General features: G+C 43.9%; 1 protein-coding gene across 1 annotated transcript; it reads right to left on the bottom strand.

The window, feature by feature from the left end:
• Positions 1–4,332: 4,332 nt before the first annotated feature.
• alkbh6 (alkB homolog 6) lies at positions 4,333–21,121 on the bottom strand. Its single transcript, XM_041179117.1, has 7 exons — positions 21,006–21,121; positions 11,951–12,076; positions 11,141–11,209; positions 9,562–9,622; positions 8,687–8,838; positions 7,804–7,914; positions 4,333–5,367 (listed from the first exon to the last, which is right to left on the bottom strand). Exons 2-7 carry the CDS (start codon positions 12,002–12,004, stop codon positions 5,095–5,097), a joined length of 720 nt encoding a protein of 239 aa, XP_041035051.1. The 5' UTR covers positions 12,005–12,076; positions 21,006–21,121; the 3' UTR covers positions 4,333–5,094.
• Positions 21,122–21,563: the final 442 nt, after the last annotated feature.

The following is a 21,563-nucleotide window of genomic DNA, read 5'->3' as shown; positions in this document are numbered from 1 at the left end:
CTCCATTTCACTTGCAATAAACAACTTTCTATTTGCCTCCCTAATCACATGCTGCACCTGCATGCAGTACTAACCTTTTGTGATTCATGTACCAGGACACCCAGATCCCTCTGTATTGCAGAGTTATGCAATCTCTCTCCATTTAAATAATATGCTGCTTTTCTATTCTTCCTGCCTAAAGTGGACAGTGGGGTGAGAGGCAGATGAGAATCACAAACAGGGAAGGGGAGCGAGCATGAGGGAAGAAATGAGGAAAGCCCAGGGCACAGAAGGTCCAAGGTTTCCTCGTGGGGCTTGGAGGAGCACCTAATGAAGTCCCCTACATTTCTCTGCTCTGCTTCATAATGGCTCAGCCTCCGTGAGATTGCAAGCTTAGGATCAGACAAAGTGCTGTGTAGTATCTTTGGCTTCACTATCTTCATTTATTCAGCTGTAAACTCCTCCATTGTAGAAGCTGCCATCAAGAAGCTCAGTTTCTTCTTTCCTACCAAATACTCCTTTATTTCTCAACAATCCTTAGCTCTCAAGTGCAATTAGAATCCTGCTGTTACATCTGCAGAGACTCATCTAGTTGTTCTCACACCTGGACAGGATCCAAGAAAAAAATGGTCACATGGCACCTCTAGCTTTCAATCACTGCTCACTATCACAATCAGTGTCTTCTAAATTTATCAATACTTCTATGGTCATTGCATCTCTGAACTTTGCTTTCTTTTTCCTTCTGACTTACATATCCTTTGTTCTGCAACCTTGCTCTTCCCTGGATCTTCATTGTGTCAAAATCAAGACTCATCCACTTGATTTTTAAAAATGATTTTTCCAGTACCTCAAAACCATACAATTCCTTACCACCTTCAATCTTCCCTTTATTCTAGAATCTTCAGACTTTAAAGAGCCAAACTTTGTGTACCTAATCTTGGAATATTGGGATTGACTCCCTCCCCAGGGTTTCTAAATAAAGACAACAGCTCAAATACGATCTTACTCTCTTCAGTAGTCTTGAACCAATGTCTTGTAATTGGCTAAGACAATCCAATAAATTGGCAGTCAGGTGATGTAGTGATATAGACCACGAGGTGTGAAGTGTGACAGAAGATCTTGATGATGTTTGTAAATGAAATATATTTAACAACTTAGAGCTGCATTTTTTGTCCTCCCAAACAAAATTCATGGAGAGATTGATAAGGTGATTGATCCTGTTGAAGATCCACTGTTGAAGATCGAGCAAAAACAAAGATGCTGTTATACATGAAGTTCAGCGATACATCGACATTGCTCCCATGAGTCTTCCACACATGACGACAAGAGATAAACAATTCAAAGGATACCTGGCTCCTGAGATAGAAAATTCGAAGGATATCTGATTCCTAAGGTTGGAATCAGAACCATTATTTATATAGCACCTCATGATGTCAAAACAGCATTTTGCATTATGGAATTGCTTTTGAAATGCTATGACCATTGTTATTCAGGAAACTATAGTAGCTATTCCTTACCAGCGCTCCCATAAAACACACAATGAGATGAATGACTAGTTATTTTGTGTTTGGTGTTTTTTGGAATACCAGGAGCAATTTTACTTTAATATGATACGGTATTCAATAGCACAAATATAGGGAAGCTATGTCCTCTAATGGGGAAATCCAGTACAAGGGGGCAATAGCCTTAATACTAGAGCTAGGCCATATGCAAGTGAAATCACGAAGCACTCTTTGACACACAGGATCTGGTATTTACTCCCCAAAAAGATGTGGATGCTGAGTCAATTGAATTTTCAAGACTGAGAAAGGGGGATACATGGAGCTGATGTATAAATTAGCCATGATTTAAGTGAATGACAGAACTTTTGAATAGTGCACGTGATCATTACTGAAAACCTGAGCCAAAGACTTAGAGGTACTGGACTTTGTTCTAAATTCTCATTGTTAATGGCACACAAGAGTGTCAGTCCACTCAAATGCACCCAGAATTGGGCTTGAATCATCACGTTCTAACTTACAAGCACCACCAACTAAATCAAGCTAACATGTCTGTTCTAACGGCTGACATTCATTATACGGACTCACTTACAGTAGTTTTTCGGGTTCCAAACAAATGTTATTATCTCCACTTTGAAGGTGTGAATTTTTGTAGGGTATGGGAGCTCTTTGGGACCTCACACAAGTGCCCATTCTTCATGCAAGGACTTTAATGGTCAATGGTGACAGGCTATTTCACTGACATCACAACCAAGGTTGAGCATCCACAATCTCATTCTTCTACTTGATAACCTTATATTTGGAAATCCTATATTAACTTTGCTTCAAATTTCCACCTCTCTTACCTTTTTGTGACCCACTACTGACCATTTTCTGGACTGGTTCTTTCTGTATTTGAGATTGGCTTTCCACTGACAACAAATACAAGCCCTGAGTCCCACAAGTACCTAGATTATAGTTCTTTTCACTCCATCCCCTGCAAGGACTTGGCTCCCTTCAGCCAATTTTTTCATTTTCATCAAATCTGCTCTGGTGATGCCAACTTTCACATCAGAACTTTTAAAATGTTCTCCTTGGCTGATAATGTACCTCCACCATGGGTGATAAACCTCAACGGAGTCCATCCTGTTTCTTTGCTTCTGCCTTCACCCCATCTCAAAAGTGATAGAAACTCACCATCCTTGCTTTCCATCCTAGCAGCCTCCACATTTTTGCCATCTCCAATGCAATTGGTTCCATCTTCACCTCCCCTTTCATTATTCTAAAGGAAAGCTTCCTCTGTGATATCCTAGTTTCCTCTTCCATCACTCCTATCACCTGGCAATGGAATTGCAGCATGTACCCATCCAAGTGCACCCAAACCACTGTCCAAGGGCACAATCAACCCTTCCAAGTATGATAGCAATTTATATGTACTTCCTCCAGTCTCTATACTGTATTTGCTGCTCAAGGTATTGTCTCCTCGATGTCAGCATATTAAGTGCAGATTTGATCCTCACTTTGCCAGACAGCTTTATTCTGTTCTCTAGTGTAATGAAGAAGTGTCATTTGTCACTTCAATTCCTGACCCCATTGTCACTTAGGATTTCTGCTTTGGATTTCGATACAGTTCCAATAAAGCTCAATGTAAGCTGAGGAACAATGCCTATTTCTTTTCTATTTTTTTTAGCTCTCTGGTCTTAGCACTGACTATTACAACATCAGGATTTGGCTTTCAGTTACTCTTCCAGTAGATATTGTCAATGTAGAATATGCGTGACAGAGTTTTCATGATGTGAGAGACCAGTGTGTTGGTGCTTGGTATGAAAACACCATGTGGACTAATAACACAATGCTATTGTGACAGCCTGCACCATTGCTGTCAATAGCTTATTTTTCTCAGACTCTTGCAGCCTGCTCTATTTGTCTAGATTTTCGTGACTCCCATTCTACTATTCCCTATTAACTAATCTAAAACTCAGTGGGCAGAATTTTGCCGATGGCGAGCAGGAGGTGGGGTCCGCTTGCCGACGCATAAAATGACGCGGGATGATGTGGGGAGAAACCCCTGACATCATCCCGCCCCATTTAAATGTTCAGGAAGGCGGGGGCGCAGCAAAATCAGCTGCGGGCCCGCCGACCTGTCAATGGCCAATCTAGTCTCCATCTAGACTTTTGATAGGTGCATCTGCAATAAATGACCAATCTATGGAGAGTTTTGGGACCCACCAGAACACAAGATAAAATGAGACAAATCCAACTGATGCATGGTAATTTTAAATAAAATGAAGTGTATTTAATATTTGAAACTACTTGTATAGTGAGAAGGTTCTGGCCCGATCAGTGTTCCTGGTTAAATAATTCCACGTTTTCATTCCATTTGGTGTTAAATGGTTATATGTGACTTCTTCCACTCAGCAATTTCTAACAACTCCTGAATCACCTGAGATGCAGATATGGCCCTCTGTCAGTATGTAATTAGGGATCATATATACCAAAGAAGTTGTCCTACATTGAGTCACATGTTCAGCAAATACAGGAGAATGTCTGAACTATCTTTTTTAGGTCATTATTACAATATCCCCAAATTTTGATCTGCACATTTAATGCCCTGGCTGGTCTGTGACGAATTAACCCTGGAGTTAGAATATTCTTTATTTATTGTTCTCCAAATTAACGTTGTATTCAAAATGAGAATCAGACTTTCATTTTTCTTCACCCAGCAATAGCATCAAGAGCTCCACAGCCTGGGTTACTCCTCTATCTTAGCTGAAAGTGTACTACTGCCTGAAACGCAAAAGAATTAGGAAAAAAGGAGATGGGGAGAAACACCTTAAAAAGAACAATAAAGTAGTGACATGCACTTAGTCATTTATAAAATAAATAAAATTTATTCACTCCATGTTTATAACCACAGTCCAAACAAACATTATTTATTCTAGAAAGAATCAGTAACATAGGAGAATTCATTCTTTTCAACTGGTGGCTGAATTACATAATGTAATAACTGAATAGATCTTAATTTATAATTCAGGAAGTGGGCACCATACACATTAGCAGTTGGGGCAATGTGTTACAATTTTTCGTTAAAATACACACAAATTCTTTTAAAATTCATGAGACTGGGACAGTTGCACGTGACTTCTTCCTTTCAGCAATTTCTAACAGTGCCTGAAACAACTGAGACACAGACTTGCTACGTGCCACACCAAGCAACATAGTCCAAGAGGCTCCAGGTTTAATCCCAGTCTGTGTTGAGCAAGCTAAATTTAGCTGTAAGGGCACTGTTACTAGTTTCACTGGCCCAAGGATAGGGGCAATGGAGATCGGGGAAGGTGGGGAAGAAGTTCTTTCTCTTAGTCACCATACATTGACCCCTGTTGCAGAGTGTACACGTTTGAACAATGAGTAAGAGTGATATCACACTTACTTTGATTCCTTTCACAACTGAACAATCTGACAGCACTCATTTTCTTGGTGTACGTGAGGGATATCCATTTAAAGAGGCACCATCGTGGAGGCACATCTAAGGAACCGCATGCTAAGAAATAGTTCCACATTTTCAGGAGGAAAGGTGAGAGGAAGCTGAATAGGGAATCCAGAGACTTGTACCACAACATATTCAAAAGAACAAATGTCATTTCTTCCTCCCTAGCAGTATGGTAGTTTTTAAAACCTTTGGCACATAACGAATAGTCAGGGATATTCTTGTAGTTCTTTTTAAAATAGCCCCAACATTTGTGTTGCACAATTTCAAGTTAGCGACCTTCTCTGTGACAATGTCCTCCATCACAGGCCTGATGCCATGCAGATACTTCACGTACATGTCATCCTGCAGCACGAGGAGGCTACGTGGCTCAAGGAGAAGAGACTGAAAGTAGCGGTTCTCTTCAGTCTGAGGAAAATAAACCTGGAAAAGGTAGGGGAGGAGTTATACAAGATCTAATTTGAAGATGACATTTATTTTCCTAAATGTTTCTCTCCAATCTTTTGCCACTTCCAATACACTGACTTTCTCTTGGATACATTTCTGGCTCCACTGGTATCATTAGTCATCTAATATTTCATCCAAGTGGTCAATATTCATGAATGAGGCAGGATGTTGAGCAGCAAGACTAATTCATCGAGCCTTATCCCATCCAAAGGCATGAAATTCCAACAGAGATTGTGGATAGAAATCAGAGGCAGGAACCCCAGCTGAACAAGGAAGAAATCTGAGATCTACCTGATCTGTATACTAGGCTGTTCACTGAATAAATTCACTTAAATCTGTCTGCAGCCTTTGACATGGCTCAGCACACCATCCTCCTCTAACGTCCCTCCTCCATTATCCAACTGTGTACGACAGTCCTGGGTTGGTTCTATTTTTATCTATCCAGTTACAGCTAGAGAACGTCAGCAATGATTTCTCCTCCTACTGTTCTATTAACTCTGAAGTCCCCTCAGGATCTATCCTTGACCCCATCCTATTTGTCATTTACAAGCTGCTCCTCAGTGACACCATTCTAAAATAATGACAGGTCCACATGCACACAGACGCCCAACTCTACATCATCTCTCTCAATCCTTCCACTGTCTCTAATTTGTCATGCTGTTTGTCTGACAGCCATTACTGGATGAGAAGTTTCCTCTAATTAAATATTGGAAAGACTAAATCCAGTGTCTTTGCTCTCCACCACAAACTTAATTTTCTACACTGACTCCATCCCTTTCTCTGGCCACTGTCAGGCTGAAATAGACTGTTCATAACCTTGGCATACTTGCCCCTTATTTGAGCTCCAATCTCATGTCTTCTATCACCAAGACCGTTTACTTACACTTCGATTTATTGCCCAGCTCAGTCTTTACATCAGCTCATCTACTGCTGGAATCTTCATCAAGTGGCTCTCAAGCAAGGCACTGGATAGTATGGCAGCCCTCAATAAGTTAATGAGAAGCACTGGTGAAAGCTTACTCTTAAAAAGCAATGCAACTTGTAGAGGAGGATTCAAGAGGGTAGCTGGTGAATATCATATTATACGCAGAATGAAGGGGAGATGACAGTGTTGTAGTGGTAATGTCACTGTGCTAGTAATCTAGAGGCTCAGGCTAACTCTTTGGTAGCATGTGTTTAAATCCCACAATGGCAGCTGGTGGAATTTAAATTAAATTAATAAAAAAATCTGGAATTGTAAACTAGTCCATGGTGACCATGAAACTATCATTGATTAGTAAACCAGGTGGGTTTTTACAACAATGTGCTTTAGGGAAGGGAATCTACCATCATTACCTGGTCTGGCCTACATGTGACTCCAGATCCACAACAATGTGGTTGAATCCTTCTGAAATGGCCTAGCAGGCCACTCAGTTCAAGGGCAATTAGGGATGGGCAATAAACGCTGGCCTTGCTAACAACACCCACATCCAATAATTAAAAGAGTGAACGCCTTCAAGAGAGATGGGAAGGGAAAAGGTGAACAACTCTGTATAGGACAGCAATTCTGTTTCAACAAAAAGACTTCTTAGTGCTTTACAAAATCAATTGTAAAGAATAAAGTGGGAATTTGAAGAACATTTTGCATGTTGAGGGTTATTAGAACTTGGAATGTTTTACCGCAATTGGCTAGTGAGTCAGAGATTATATCATCATTTAAAAAGTAACTGAATAAGTACTTGAAAGACTTGAAAAGAATGCAGTAAAAGGCCAGAGGAATAGATTGCCCGGCTCCAGTTGAAGAGCTGGAACCAGTATTGCCAAGATGGGCTGTGAGCATTCTGTGTTGCCAGTTTTATAATTAAATAAATGCTCCAAACGGTACTTTCATTGGTAATCTTAGGCAGTTGCAGGAACTGAGTGATTCAGCCCTTATTATACCTCTGAGGTATGTATTTAATCATGCTATTTTCCTGCCTTTATGTAATATGCATTAATCACTTTGCTGTCACATTTAGACTGTGCAAGCTGAATGGTAGATTCACTTTACCCATGAAGTTTCATAAATGTCTTGTTTTCATTTTCCAGTCAGGGCTTCCCCAGTGCCAGGCAGCATCTGTTTGAGGCCAGCAATGACAAAAATGATTGCTGCCCAGTAGAGATACCTGAGAATTCACCCATCTAAATGCCAAGGTGATGACTATGATGCAAATGCCACCAATCATTAATTATACCATCAGAGGTGTCCAGTATAACCTTTTCTCTACGAGAACTTTAGTAACTCCTATGCCATTCACTAGATTGTGTTGCACAACTGCCTCCAACAGCACTCTTGTCATAAAGTCAAATCTATGGGATATGAAAGAACAAAGCTATATTCATAACAATGTAAAAACATGTCCACAGTGTATAAGTGAGGACTAGATTACTAACCTCTCCCTCTTCATCCTCTCTCTCAATGGGATGATAGAAATCTAACAGAGTTTGAGAGCCAAGGCTGATAGTGGTTACTGTTGGAAAGTACAGAGGCCCATCCTCGTGAGGCTATAAAGACAAGAGACTGATTTCATTCAATAGCTTGATAACTTTAACTAGGATTGTTATGTTCATCTGCCATAAAGCAATTTGCATTATGTCACACCTTTAATGTAAGAAAACGTTCCAAGGTGCTAACAGGCACAGCAGTTAATGTCAATCGACATATTGTGCAAAAGTACATTTAATACTTCTTCCTTCATTTGGGGTACATCTTAAATTTTTACCCAGAAGCTACAGTGAAATGAAGAGCTGAGTGGGGATAGGAGAGAGAGAGACAGACAGAGAGAAAGAGAGAGAGAAATGGAGTGAGAAAAAGAGAACAAAGAAAAATGGCAGAGATTTGCATTTAAATATCACATCTCCCAAGCAGCTTCACAAATAAGCTAAAGAAGAACATGAGTCAGAAAGAGAGGGATATTCAAGGAGAAGTAAACCAGCAGGCATAGTAGAATCAAATTAAATAGAAAATAGAAAAGCAAATTGATCATGCACAGAAGAAGGGAGCATGGAATAAGAGAGCTGGAGAGAAAGCAAGACGGAAACATGTAGAGAACATAAAAGTAGAGAGAAAGCAAGCACACGAGCTTGAAAGTGAAAAAGGATAGATGCCAGAGTCCCCCCTATGCTGGTTATGTTCCCTGAATTATTTTAGTTGAGCAATAATAACTGGAAGTTTTGTAATAATTAAACTTAAGGTAATCAGAAAACCTATGAAACAATTATTGATTAATGGAGATCAAAAATCAACAAGTTAACTATTGCTGAGTTACACTAGTACCATTATTCCTTCACCAGGGTTGTATTCATTAACCAACACATGATTAGCAACTTTTCCTCTGAAGGGTCCCAGGGATGAGATTTTCTTGGCATACTTGTCCAGCCAGTCAGGCAGTTTCTCAGCAAGCATTCCCTTTGAGTGAGGTAAACCACCTGCAGATCAGGAAAGTTGACTAAATATAACCACAACTGTACCAAATTCAATTTCCAATTTCTTTTCTTCCCCTCAACCACTAAAGGTACTGACTTATCACTTACGGGTTTAATCCTAGAACACTGCTGCATCATCACTGATCTTAGATTACGAATTGAGGGAGGAAGACAGGGATTTTGAATCTCAGAGGAGCCCCAGTACAACGGACACTGAATATTGAAAGAACTCCCTGTTAATTCTCACCATCAAAGCTCACCCATAAAGAAACTTGGGCAGGATACTAGAGGCTGCTGGCCCAGGTGAAACTGTACCTGCATAGCTTCCAGGAGAGAAAGTTTAAAGTATAACTTAAGCTTTTAAAATTCATGCATAAGCAGTCGAGGTATACACCTATGTTATTTGTACAATGTTATTCCAGAAGTTTCAACGCAAAGACAGTAGTGCATCTCATTAGTTTGAACAGGGGATAATGCATCCAATTCTACCTTAGCTCTGAAGAAGAGTCAAACGGACTTGAAACATTAACTGCTTCTCTCTCCACAGATGCTGTCAGACCTGCTGGGTTTTTCCAGCATTTTCTGTTTTTATTTCAGATTTCCAGCATCCACGGTATTTTGCTTTTATCTACATTAACACCATCTCTCTCAATAATGCCCCCACCTGCATATAAAATCAGAGTGGGTGTTCTACACAATGGCTCCCATCACTCAGTCTGCACTCACCCCAGTTCTGCAGTCTCCTTCCTGACAACTGAGTCCATTTCGGTTTGGGAGAATTGTAAACCTGAAAAATCACAGATGAGAACAGTGAAAAACACAACTTTCTCAACTTGTCAAGATGTCTAAATAATTTGAGACGAACAATATCACAATACAAAAAAGTCTAGATGATGCACCTATTTTTCCTCTAGATTCATCACAACCTGTCTCAAAGACTCCATGCCACCCTCCCACCTAGGGAGACAGGTTTCTTCACAGTTCTCAGGCTACTTCAGGCAAGATGGAGGCGACTCTTACTTGGACACGGCCTCAGAACAGGAGTGAGGCTTGTGGGTCATTTGTCAACCTGAGTATGTAATTGATGCAATTTTGTTAAGTCATTTATCACAGGTTAAAAATAACTAAAACAAGCAGAATGGTTTATAAGAGAAATTTACCTCTAATGTCCCTAGAAACTATGCAAGATGAGTACTAAGGAGCAGAGTTTTGCCCTTGGTGGGGGAGTTCGGGAAGATGACCACCACCTGCACTGCAATTTTACGCGGGTGGGCCAATTAAGGCCCGCCCAGCTTGGAACGCGAGCGGCAGTGCTCAGCACTGCCTGTGTGGGCGGGGGGAGGAGGGCAAGCAGGCCTAGCATGAACTTCGCACATGCACGAGAAAGAGCGCTTTAATCTCCCTGAGTCATGGAGCTGTCTCAGGGAGATGAAGCGTTGCTTAAAAAAATTAATAAAGAAACTAAAAATGTCATAAAACATTTCCCCTCATGTGACTCTGTCACATGAGCAGGGACATGTTTCTAAGTCAAGTCTTACCTTTTTATTTTATTTTTATTCGCTTTAGGAAACCTCATCCCAACCGTGGATGAGGTTTCCTAAAAAATGCAAAGGCTGCTTGGCCTTTTTGCCTGCTGTCAACTGTTAGATTGAACGGGCAGTGAAAAATTCAGGATAATTGTTTTACTTAATGGCCTTTTAATTATCGGCGGGCACGCTTCCGTCTCCGGCACGCACCCGACAACCTAACTATTGTGAGAGTACCCATTGACGTTGGCCGACATCAACGCACTTTATTTCACACTCGGGCATGTTGGGTGCGCGCCCGCACGCCAAGCGTAATTTTTTGCCCAAGGACAATCATTATCAACAGACTGTGCTATATTTTCTTTCTGGGTCAATTAATTTGTTTTCTATGAGATATCAAAGTTGTAAATATAAATTCTTGGCATGTGCAAATTTAGCTGACCTCAGCATGTGGCAGTGAAGGAATTACAATGGCCTGAGTACCCTTAGGCTGAGGGACATATCCTGATCCTTCCCAGAACACTTGCTGGGAAGCACATGCACGATGCCAGGTGAGAACAGCCCTTGAAGGTTAAACAGCCTGCCGACATTGGTCTTACACATGAAGAATAACCACTCGTGCTGGATGCCAGAGAGAATTTGGGGCCTTTGTATCCAAACCTGAGTATGTGTGCAAAAAAAATCTTAGATAACACTCTTGTTATAAAGAGGTCTCTCTGTGTTCACCTTCCAAATTAATTAATTTTGCTACTGTGATGAATCAAAATGCAGTAACATACCTGCTGTAGAAGGTAATTTTCTTCTGAAGCAGTGATGAAGTTGGGGAAGTAATACACAGTAGCTGGAGCCTAAAAGAGATCCAAAACAATACCTCAGAATAATTAGCATGACACACAGGTTACCAGGACATTATCTTGATGCACAAACTTCCCACAAATATATTTTTATTTATATTTTCCCAGATATATATTTCCCACACCAACATGAGGCATACAGTAGAAATGGTTTAAAAGAGAATAATGGAAATGATTACAAGCTTGAATTTAAATAGTGTCCCTATATGCCTCAATGGATCAGGCTTTCAGTTTGGCTACTGTTAACGTAACTAATAGTGGTTAGTGGTTTAATCATCGGGCATATTTTAAATAAAAACATAGGATGTGGGTGATATTGCAAGGTCGCATTTGTTGCTCATCTTTGAAAAGCTGTGGTGGGCACTGTTCATGAACCACTACAATCCGTCCGCTCCCATGAAAGTGATTGTGTGGCAATTCAAATTAATGCACTTCCCCTTTAAAACACAGCAACATTCTATTTTAGGCAGTTAATTGCTAAGTGCAGGCCAGGCATTTCCTCACAGAAGGGGAGAAAAGATAAAATGGAAGGTGGTACAATCTTGCCTCTACCAGTGTTTCCTTATATTATTTTGGCAGGATGCAAGAAAGGAAACAGTAACAATTCTGAATCTCAGCCTGGTCAGACAGACCATGAATTTAAGGCTACATGCAGATGATGAGGAAAATCTATCGAGACCAACAGATGTAGAGGCTGCGTGTGCCCCCTTTCCCCCACCCATGTAATGCACTAACCTGATCCACATGATGAGGTTCCAACTCACAAGGCCTACAGTTTTGAGCTTCCATGCTTAAGTTCAAAACAGTGAAGCTGACATCCCTCCTTCAGTGTTGTCAAGTTCATGAACAGCTGTATCGTACCTTTATAAGAAACATAAGGTGGTGAGATTGCGAACCAATTGAACATACTTAGAACATCTCCTAATTTCAACACATTAAGTCAAAACGTCTCGAACCATTTTAGAATATTTATTTCCCTTTTCTTCCCTATGTATACTTCTAAATTCTGTACCACGTACTCCAGGCAAGAGGAGTTCCACAAGTCTCATCATGGTGGTCCATTAACACCACTCTGTGGTTAGCTAAAAAGGGAGGGGACAATGAAGTCCAAGCCATAGCTAAACGGCTACTATTTAATCACTCTCCCTTTGAATCCCTGGACTGTGCCAAGGTTGTTGATTCCAGCTCAGGTTGAAGTTAATTATGAGGGCAGACTGAAGAACTAGGGTTCTTTTGATTACAGGCTACAGCATAGAAGATTATGATGAGATAACAGATAAACATGTTCAAGATTATCCAGGATTTTTAAAGGAGCTTTGATGAGTTCCTGCAGTGTATCTTGTAGATGCTATACACACTGCTGCCACTGTGCGTCGGTGGTGGAGGGATTCAGTGTTTGTGGATGGGGTGCCAATCAAGCGGGCTGTTTTATCCTGGATGGTGTCAAGCTTCTTGAACGTTGCTGGAGCTGTATTCATCCAGACAAGTGGAGAGTATTCCAACACACTCCACACTTGTGCTTTGTAGATGGTGGACAGGCTTTGGGGATTCAGAAGTGAGTTACTCGCCACAGGGTTCCTAGCATTTGATCTGCTCTTGTAGCCACAGTATTTATATGGTTAGTCTATTTCAGATTCTGGGCAATGATAACCTGCAGGGTGTTGATTGTGGGGGATTCAATAATGGTAATGTCATTTAACGTCGGGGGGGCGATGGTTAGATTCTCTCCTGTTGGAGATGGTCATTGCCTGGCACTTGTGTGGCACGAATGTTACTTGCCACTTGTCAGCCCAAGTCTGGATATTGTCCAGGTCTTGCTGCATTTGGACATGGACTGCTTCATTATCTGAGGAGTCACGGATGGCGCTGAACATTGCGCAATCAGCAGTGAACATCCCCATTTCTGACCTTATGATGGAAGGAAGATCATTGATGAAGAAACCGAAGGTGGTTGGGCTGAGGACACCACCCTGAGGGACTCCTGCAGCGATGTCCTGGAATTGGGATGACTGACATCCAACAACCACAACCATCTTCCTTTGTACCAGGTATGACTTCAACCAGTGAAAAGATTTCCCCGATTCCCAGTGACTCCAGTTTTGCTACGGCTCTTTGAGGCCACAGTCTGTCAAGTGCTGCCTTGATGTCAAAGGCAGTCACTCTCACCTCACCTCTGGAATCTAGCTCTTTTGTCCATGTTTGAACCAAGGCTGTAATGAGGTCAGGGGCTGAGTGGCCCTGGTGGAATCCAAACTGTGTGTCAGTGAGCAGATTACTGCTAAGCAAGTGCCACTTGATAGCATTGTTGAAGACCTTCTTCTATCACTTCACTGATGATAGAGAGTTGACTGTTGGGGCAGTAACTGGCTGGGTTGGATTTGTTCTTCTTTTTGTATACAGGACATACCTGGGCGATTTTCCACGTTGTCGGGTAGATGGCAGTGTTGCAGCTGCACTGGAATAGCTTGGCTAAGGGCATGGCAAGTTCTGGAGCACAAGCCTTCAGTGCTATTGCTGGAATACTGTTAGGGCCCATCCAGCACATTCACCGTTTGTTGATGTCACATGGAGTGAATCAAATTGGCTGAAGACTGACATCTGTGATGCTGGGGACCGCCGGAGGAGGTTGAGATGGATTGTCTACTCGGCACTTCTGGCTGAAGATTATTGCAATTGCTTCAGCCTTATCTTTTGCACTGATGTGCCCAGCTCCCCCGTCATGGAGGATAGGGATATTGCTGGATCCGCCTCCTACTCCAGTGAGTTGTTTAATTGTCCACCATCATTCACGACTGGATGTGACAGAACTGCAGAGCTTAGACCTGATCCATTGGTTGTGGAATCGCTTAGCTCTGTCTACCCCTTGCTGCTTATGCTGTTTGGCATGGAAGTGGTCCTGTGTTGAAGCTTCACCCGGTTGACACTTAATCTTAGGTTTGCCTGGTGCTGCTCCTGGCATGTCATCCTATACTGTTCATTGAACCAGGGTTGATGCCCTTGGGGAATATGCTAGGCCATGAGGTTACAGATTGTGGTTGTATCATGAAAAATGGTGGAAGCAGAATTCATAACAGATAGTTAAAAAAAAGTAGATAAATAATTGAAGAACAAACATTTAAAAGGCCAGGGTTAATGAGATCAGATGAACTGGCACAGGTACGATAGGCAGAATGACTATTTCTGTGCTGATCAATGCATTAATCTTAGCAATCTGAGCTAATGAGAAAAATCCACTGCTGATCACCATCCAGTGATCTCTGATGGAAAACCCCTGAGTAAGTTGACATTCAATGAGCAGAGAATCCAGCTCCTGTGTGATGTGCCCCAGTGCGTGTCCACTTGCATTTTTATCAATGACAAAATGCAATTACTATTTGTGGACTCACATTATTTCACTCGTGCAGTAAAATGGCACAGACTTCTCCAGACATTACCCTTCCCCAATTTTTGAAAATCCCTCTCATGCCCCTGATAATTAGATGGTCAAAAGGCACATTTTTACACCATAAAAAAAATCCAAACATTTAATCAAAATTTTCAAGAAAGAAACTGGATTATCTAGTGTTTTTCAGATAAGATGTCTTGCTGTCTTGTCTGCATTTGTTGTGGCTGTAAAATATGTTACTTGGAAAAAAAAGTATTCTCCTGGTGTCCTGGCCAAAATTCCTCCCTTAAATCAACACCAACAGAAATATCTCATTTACTGTTTGTAAATTTGTTTATGCACAAATTGTCTGCTCCAGCAGTGACTGCACTTGAAATAATTCACTGGAAGAGTTGGGATTTAACACTGTGATCATGGGTTAAGTTAAGTCTTGGGGTATAGTGTTAGTTATGGATTCAGATCATTGGAAATGCAATTGTCATAGATGCTAAATTTTCATTTCTGCTTTTTAAAAAAATACTTTACATAGATGTGTCACAAAGCAGGTTCACGAATTGCTCATTTAAGGAACATGGGCCCAGATTATCTAAGCAGCGGTAATGATAGTTGACTGCTGCTGGGCTCAAAATTCCTCCCAACTCAATGCTGCTGCGCATTTCTTCCAGGATCTTTCAAGCCCAGCATTCACACAAATGTATAGCAGTGTCCCTCAGGGAATGGAATAGAGTCCACCCCATTTTACAACACTAGGTGCAGTATGGTTAAGTTTAAAAGTCCAGTCTTAACGTTAGTGAATGGATGAGTGGAGAAATGGGTAAGTGAGTGAGCGGATGAATGGGTAAGTGAGTGAGCGGATGAATGGGTAAGTGAGTGAGCAGATGAAAGGGTAAGTGAGTGAGTGGACGGGTAGTCCGGTTCGGGAGTGGTGGGGGGGAGGGGGGTTAGTCGAGTGATGAGGGGTAGTTGGGTTGGTTCAGGGGGTAGTCAGTGGTTGGTGTGTGATGGTGGGGGGTGGGGTCAGTTGTGTAGTTACTCAAGTGTTAGACTAGGTTTTAATCTGCCTGACATTTCCTGGGTAACTACCCAGGTACCATGGAATTGCCTGAAGTCTCCGGCTCTAACTCGGAGTTTGACACATTTGCTAAGGGGCCTGAAGAGCAGGGGTATTGCCCATCACAAGTTTGAACTTGCTGGGTAATTCCCATGTAGGTCCATGCGTCAGGACTTCCACACGGTCCCAATGCACATCTTCAGTCATACATCTAGTCTCCGGCAATATGGAGAAAGGACAATTTGGCCCATTCTTCCCTGCCCAGGCTCCGATTTCCTCCATCTTTCACAATTCTAACTTTCCCACATCGAAAAACGAGATTAGATTTAAGCACAAGAACAGGGAATGGGGAGGGGATGGCAGCATCAGCTTTCTTGCTTCTTCTGAAGGGCTGCTGACAATAGCATATCAGGCGTCCCCAACTGGCATCTGATCCCACCTTATGATCCTCACTCGTGATAAGCTTTTTGCCATAGCTGCAGCTGATTTCGCCACCATGACCATCCCTCACACTGGGGCACTCTGATTTCCATTTTATAGCTTCAGTGTAAGGGGGTCTCTGGATTTGGACTGAGAGGAAGCTCAGTGTCACCATCTGTTTAGCCCATTCCAATTTACTCAACCATTATTTTATTATTTCAGTCTGCCGCAGGATTCTTCCATTTATGTGGGATGATGGACATGCACCAAGTCAAATCCTTGGGGGTGAGGTAGCTTCATATGGTGCACTTTTGCTGATGGCTGAAGAGGCCAAACCATGAGGCCCAGATTCTGCCACAAGTGCAGCATACGAAAGTGTTCTTGTGGGTTGTTTCCAGTGTTTACTCAACCAATATTTTTAATGTTTTTTTCCTCATGTCTTTATTTTTTTCAGCCTTTGTTAAATGGTATTTGACTGCAGGGGGGGACGGGGCAACTCAAGTAGAGGTGCGAGCGGCGCTTAGCATTCAAAGTCCAATGGCCAAAGCACGGGGGTGGGGGGGCTCTGTCTGGAAGGAGCAGGAAAAAAGGAAAGCCGTGATTGGAGGAACAGCCAACATTGGTTTTGGGGGGTGGGGGGGGGGGGCGCGTCACTGAGCATTCAAAACCCAATGGCCAGGAAAGAGCGGGAACAATGGGAAGCTCTGATTGGGGGAGGAGCAGTCAGCACAAGCAGGAGGCATCTCCAGTAACAGCTTGTGGCAAGAAACCATAAAACACCCCAAGGCCCGACCTCAGAAAGTTTATGGCCCGGAGCTCAGCTGTCAAGGTGTTGCTGGGCACGCGATAAAAAAAAAATCCCGATAGCCAGTCTCACAGCCTAGATCTGGCCAGCAACTGGTATGTTTAACATCCCTTAATGTCCCCATTAGCACATTCCTTAGATAATATCACCATCGTCAAACCCCTTTGTCCTTTGTCTATGACATCTTTGGCAATCTCTTCTTTGCCTCCACCTTTCGCAGCTCTACCTGTCTCACACCCCCCTCAACCAGCTTATATTTCACCACATTTCTATATTTCTTTAATTCTGATGAAGAGTCATTTGGATTTGAAACGTTAACAGTGTTCCTCTCCGTAGATGCTGTCAGACCTGCTGAGTTTTTCCAGCTATTTTTGTTTTTGTTTCAGATTTCCAGCATCCGCAGTATTTTGTTTTTATCTTAGTGTTTAATTGACTGCCACTTCTCTGCCAGGAATGCCTACCTTGAAGAAGTACTGTTCTTCTCTCCGACAGGATTTCCACTTGTCTCTTTTGCCATGTTCACTTTCACAGCTTTCCATTTCTCTTCTGGTGTTTGATAAGATGTTTACTAAAACTCACTTTCACAGCTATATTTCCTTCTTCAGTGACTGCCTCCATCTTCGACTCACCCCACATGGATTCCAACTGAAGTTCCATCCCTCATGTTTCGAACCCACCCAGGATTACAGGTATCTCCCGGACATACAACATTCCTCGGACTGCGGTTCTCATCGCATCCTGAGATCCACACTCAGTGCCATGTGCCGCCATATGAACACACTTGACCTCTCCCTCCAGCCCCACCGACTCACCCTATCTCTAAGCTGTCCTTGCCCCCAGTTTCATTTTATTCTTCATCTCATCCGACACCTCAACAAGAAACTTTGCCTCTTTCAGGTGCAAAGGAACGCAAGAAGCAACAACTCATCGACACCAATGCCCATTCAGGACCCTCCAAGCCTGCCCGTCCCGCTGACCCCATCCCATCTTCCTACCCCAGCCCCGGCCGTGTATTCACCATACCCCCTGACCTTCCCCTCCCTGATGCTGAATGCTCAGTGCTCAGCAAAGGACTCAGTTTCATACCCTTACGCCCTCACCTCAATGAATTTTGGACTTGGTACGATGCTGAACTCTTCTTCCACATCCTTCATCTCTGTGCTTACTTCTTTGGGCAGGAGTCCTCTCCCCGTTCAACGGATCCTTTTACCCACCTCCAATATTCTCCATCCACCTGGACCCCTCCCTCTGGATTTTTACCTGCTCTGGATCTTTTCATTGAGAACTGTCAGCGTGACATCAGTCGTCTCAATTTCTCTGTGCCTCTCACCCACTCTAACTTGTCTCTCTCTGAACTTGCTGCACTCTCAGGTCCAACCCTGACTTTGTCATCAAACCTGCTGACGAGGGTGGTGCTGTTGTTGTCTGGCGCACTGACCTCTACCTCGCAGAGGCTGAGCGTCAATTCGCAGACACTTCCTCCTACCTCCCCCTGGACCATGACTCCACCACTGAACATCAAGTCATTGTTTCCAGGACTGTCACTGACCTCATTTCCTCTGGAGATCTTCCCTCCACAGCTTCCAACTTCATAGTCTCCTAATCTTGGACTGCCCGCTTCCACCTCCTACCCAAAATCCACAAACAAAATTGTCCCAGCAGACCGATCATGTCAGCCTGTTCCTGCCCCGCAGAACTCATTCCTTGCTATCTTGATTCCATTCTCTCTCCCCTTGGCCAGTCCCTTCCCACCTACATCTGCGACTCCTCTGACACTTTACATCATATCAACAATTTCCAGTTCCCTGGCCCCAACTGCCTCCTCTTCACCATGGACGTCCAATCCCTCTACACCTCCATCCCCCACCGGGATGGTCTGAGGGCTCTCCGCTTCTTCCTCGAACAGAGGCCTGAACAATCCTCATCCAACACTACTCTCCTCCGTCTGGCTGAACTTGCCCTCTCACTGAACAGTTTCTCCTTAAACTTGTCTCACTTCCTCCAAATAAAAGGTGTGGCTATGGGTACCTGTATGGGCCCCAGTTATGCCTCTCTCTTTATGGGGTATGTGGAACATTCCTTGTTCCAGTCCTACTCAGGCCCCCTCCCACAACTCTTTCTCCGGTAAATCGACGACTGCTTCGGTGCCGCTTCATGCTCTCATCTGGACCTGGAAAAATTTATTAATTTTGCTTCCAATTTCCACCCCTCCACCATTTTCACATGGTCCATCACTGACACTTCCCTCCCCTTCCTTGACCCCTCTGTCTCAATTTCTGGTGATAGACTGTCCACCAATATTCATTACAAGCCTACCGACTCCCACAGCTATCTCGACTACAGCTCCTCACACCCCGCTTCCTGTATGGACTCCATCCCATTCTCTCAGTTCCTTCGCCTCCGTCACATCTGTTCTGATGATGCCACTTTCCAAAACATTTCCTCTGGCATGTCTTCCTTCTTCCTTAACTGAGGCTTTCCACCCACGGTAGTTGACAGGGCCCTCAACTGTGTCCGGCCCATCTCCCGCGCATCCGCCCTCACTCCTTCCTCTCCCTTCCAGAACTATGATAGGGTCCCCCTTGTCCTCACTTATCACCCCACAAGTCTCCGCATTCAAAGGATCATCCTCCGCCAACACCAGCATGATGCCACCACCAAACACATCTTCCCTTCACCCCCCCCCCACCCAGGCGGCATTCTGCAGGGATCGTTCCCTCCGGGACACCCTGGTCCACTCCTCCATCACCCCCTACACCTCAACCCCCTCCCACGGCACCTTCCCATGCAACCACAGAAGGTGTTACACCTGCCCCTTTACTTTCCCCCAAACAGTCCTTTCAAGTGAAGCAGCACTTCACTTGCACTTCCCTCAATTTAGTCTACTCCATTCGCTGCTCCCAATGCAGTTCATCTACATTGGAGAGACTAAACGCAGACTTGGTGACTGCTGTGCGGAACACCTTCGGTCTGTCCGCAAGCATGACCCAGACCTCCCTGACGCTTGCCATTTCAACACACCACCCTGCTCTCAAGCGCACATGTCCATCCTTGGCCTGCTGCAATGTTCCAGTGAAGCTCAACAGAAACTGGAGGAACAGTACTTCATCTTCCGACTAGGCACTCCACAGCCTTCTGGACTTAACGTTGAGTTCAACAACTTCAGATCATGAACTCTCTCCTACATCCCCACCCCCTTTCCGACCCCCTCCCTTTTTCCAAATTTACATTTTTAAAATATATTTTTCTTTTCCCACCTATTTGAAAATTTATTTCGATCTACCGTTTTATCTCCACCTTTTAGCCCATTTCGATCCCTTCCCCCCCACCCCACCCCCACTAGGGCTATCTGCCACTAGCTTGCTACCCTTAACGTCCCCATTAGCACAATTTCTTAGATAATATCACAACCGTCAACACCCCTTTGTCCTTTTGTCTATGACATCTTTTGGTTATCTCCACCTATCACTGGCCCTCTATCCAGCTCCACCTGTCCTCCCCACACACACCCCCCCACCCCCACCCCCACCCCCCCCCCCAACTTATATTTCACCTTATTTCTCTATTTCCTTAGTTGTGATGAAGAGTCATTCGGACTCGAAAGGTCAACTGTGTCCCTCTCGGCAGACGCTGTGTGGGGGGGGGGGGGGCTGAGTTTCTCACCCCCCCCCCCCCCAGCACTTTCTGTTTTTGTTTCAGATTTCCAGCATCCGCGGTATTTTGCTTTTATCTCAAGTGTTTGACATCCCTGCTACGCACCAGCGATTTTTATTTAAAAACGGTGCCCAACAGTGGGGACAGAAGCAAAAATTGCTGGAAAAAACTCAGCAGGTCTGACAGCATCTGCGGAGAGGGATGCAGTTGACGTTTAGAGTCCGTATGACTCTTCATCAGAACTAAGACATATTGAAATGAGGTGAAATATGAGCTGGTTGGGGGTGGGACAGGTGGAGCTGGATAGAGGGCCAGTGATAGGTGGAGGCCAAGGAGAGATTGCCAAAGACGTCATAGACAAAAGGACGGTGGTGATGAACGGCGGGCGTTTCAACGACGGTTCGATTCTCACAAGCCTCCCTTTGCAGCGCTGCCAAGCAATCGGAGATTTAAAACATAAAAATCAAAAAGATACCTGCTTTAATAAATCCATCATCCTGGCGCCACTGACTAACTCGTCATTTGCCGCATTGGGACAGTAAAAACCGAGACACACGGTGGGGTGGGGTGCGGTGCGGTGGGGGTCGTGGGGCGATGTCAATCTTATTGATTGACAAAGGATCTGTCCAATCAGTTACGGAACAGCGCCCCCCCCCACCGCAATTCAGCCAATGAGAGGGAGAGCCTAGTAGGCGGGTCGTATGGTTCCGCCCCTCAACGGTCGCTGAGAAAAATGGACCCAGAGCAAACCCGGCTGAAGCTCGAGCCCCACAGACTAACTCGTCGGTTGCCGCATTGGGACAGTAAATCTGAGGCGAGGGTCGCGAGGCGATGTCAATCTTATTGATTGACAAAGGAATCTGTCCAATCAGTGACGGAACAGCGCCTCCCTACCGCAATTTAGCCAATGAGCGGAGGGCCTGGTAGGCGGGTGGTTATGGTTCCGCCCCTCAACGGTCGCTGAGAAAAATGGACCCAGAGCAAACCCGGCAGAAGCTCGAGCCCGACTGCTGCGCCCACCCCCCCCTTCCCC

Source organism: Carcharodon carcharias, chromosome 34 (genome assembly GCF_017639515.1).
Source record: "Carcharodon carcharias isolate sCarCar2 chromosome 34, sCarCar2.pri, whole genome shotgun sequence".
In the NCBI taxonomy this organism is placed as follows: Eukaryota; Metazoa; Chordata; class Chondrichthyes; order Lamniformes; family Lamnidae; genus Carcharodon; species Carcharodon carcharias.
The sequence above is the reverse complement of the archived record's forward strand: the minus strand, read 5'-3'. Positions and strand labels throughout refer to the sequence as shown.

Coding starts and splice junctions, on each gene's coding strand:
- alkbh6 (XM_041179117.1), bottom strand. CDS start 12,004: ATGGAAGCTCAAAACTGTAGGCCTTGTGAGTTGGAACCTCATCATGTG. Junction 11,210..11,950: donor AACCTCATCATGTGGATCAG/GTTAGTGCATTA, acceptor GATCTCTTTTAG/GCTCCAGCTACTGTGTATTA. Junction 9,623..11,140: donor AAAATTACCTTCTACAGCAG/GTATGTTACTGC, acceptor GTGATTTTTCAG/GTTTACAATTCTCCCAAACC.